The sequence below is a fragment of the Aureococcus anophagefferens genome (genome assembly GCF_000186865.1).
Source record: "Aureococcus anophagefferens unplaced genomic scaffold AURANscaffold_978, whole genome shotgun sequence".
Taxonomy (NCBI): domain Eukaryota; class Pelagophyceae; order Pelagomonadales; family Pelagomonadaceae; genus Aureococcus; species Aureococcus anophagefferens.
Window position 1 is genome coordinate 2,832 of NW_008706191.1, and position 884 is coordinate 3,715.

General features: G+C 74.1%; 1 protein-coding gene across 1 annotated transcript; it reads left to right on the plus strand.

Annotated features, from left to right (window-relative positions):
- Nucleotides 1-326: 326 nt before the first annotated feature.
- Nucleotides 327-688, plus strand: AURANDRAFT_69134 (hypothetical protein; the record flags this gene model as incomplete). Its single annotated transcript, XM_009044886.1, has 1 exon — nt 327-688. A coding segment is annotated over one exon (362 nt), but the record flags the coding sequence as incomplete, so codon positions are not given.
- Between the last annotated feature and the right edge of the window lie 196 nt (nt 689-884).

The window sequence follows — 884 nt, forward strand, 5'->3', positions numbered from 1 at the left end:
CCGGATCCTCGCTCCCCGGATCTCATCCCGGCGGCCGAGAAATCGCCAGGGCCGTGGTTCTTCACGGCGCTGTCGCTCGCGAAGGCGGCGAACGTCTGCCCCGTCATGGGGCAGTACAACGAGAGCCGCTACAAGTCGGCGGCGACGCTGGCCCGGGAGAAGCGGCGGCTGGAGGGTAAGTAGGTCGCGCGTCCGTAGTAGAGGTCGTCGTGCCTAAAGCACGAAAAAAGCACCTTGAAGGTAGCTGAGCATGCTGAAGATCTGCCGCAGGCCTCGCCGTCGCGCATGCGCCGTAGCTTTCGCGCCTTGTAGAGCCGCAACACACCATGGCGGAGACCACCACCAACGGCGAGCGGCCGCGCGAGGACCCGGAGAAGACGCTGTGGATGGGCGACCTGGCCTTCGAGTGGGACGAGGCCTTCATCGCCGACCTCTTCGAGGGCTTCGGGGCCGTGACGGCCTACCGGCCCTACGACCCGCGCGCGGACCGCCCGACGCTCTACGCCTTCGTGACCTTCGAGAGCGAGGCCGAGGCGACGCGCGCCTTCGAGGAGCTCAACGGCGCGACGATCCCGGACACGCGGCGCCGGTTCCGGCTCAACCCGCGGAGCAAGCGGCCCGAGCGGCCGGCGGAGCGGATGGCGCGGAAGCGGCCCCGGAGCCGGTCGCCGGGCGGCTACGACCGGCGGTCGCCGCCGGGCGGCCGCTGGCGGCCCGGCTCGCGGACGCCGAGCCGGAGCCCGAGCGCCGGCCGGCGCTGGCGGCCCGGCCGCGACGACGAGCGCCCCCGGAGCCGGAGCTTCGACCGCCGCGACCGGGGCCCCGGCGACCCGGGCCGCGGCGACCCGGCCCGCGACCGCGACGAGCCGCGGCGCGAGCGGCCG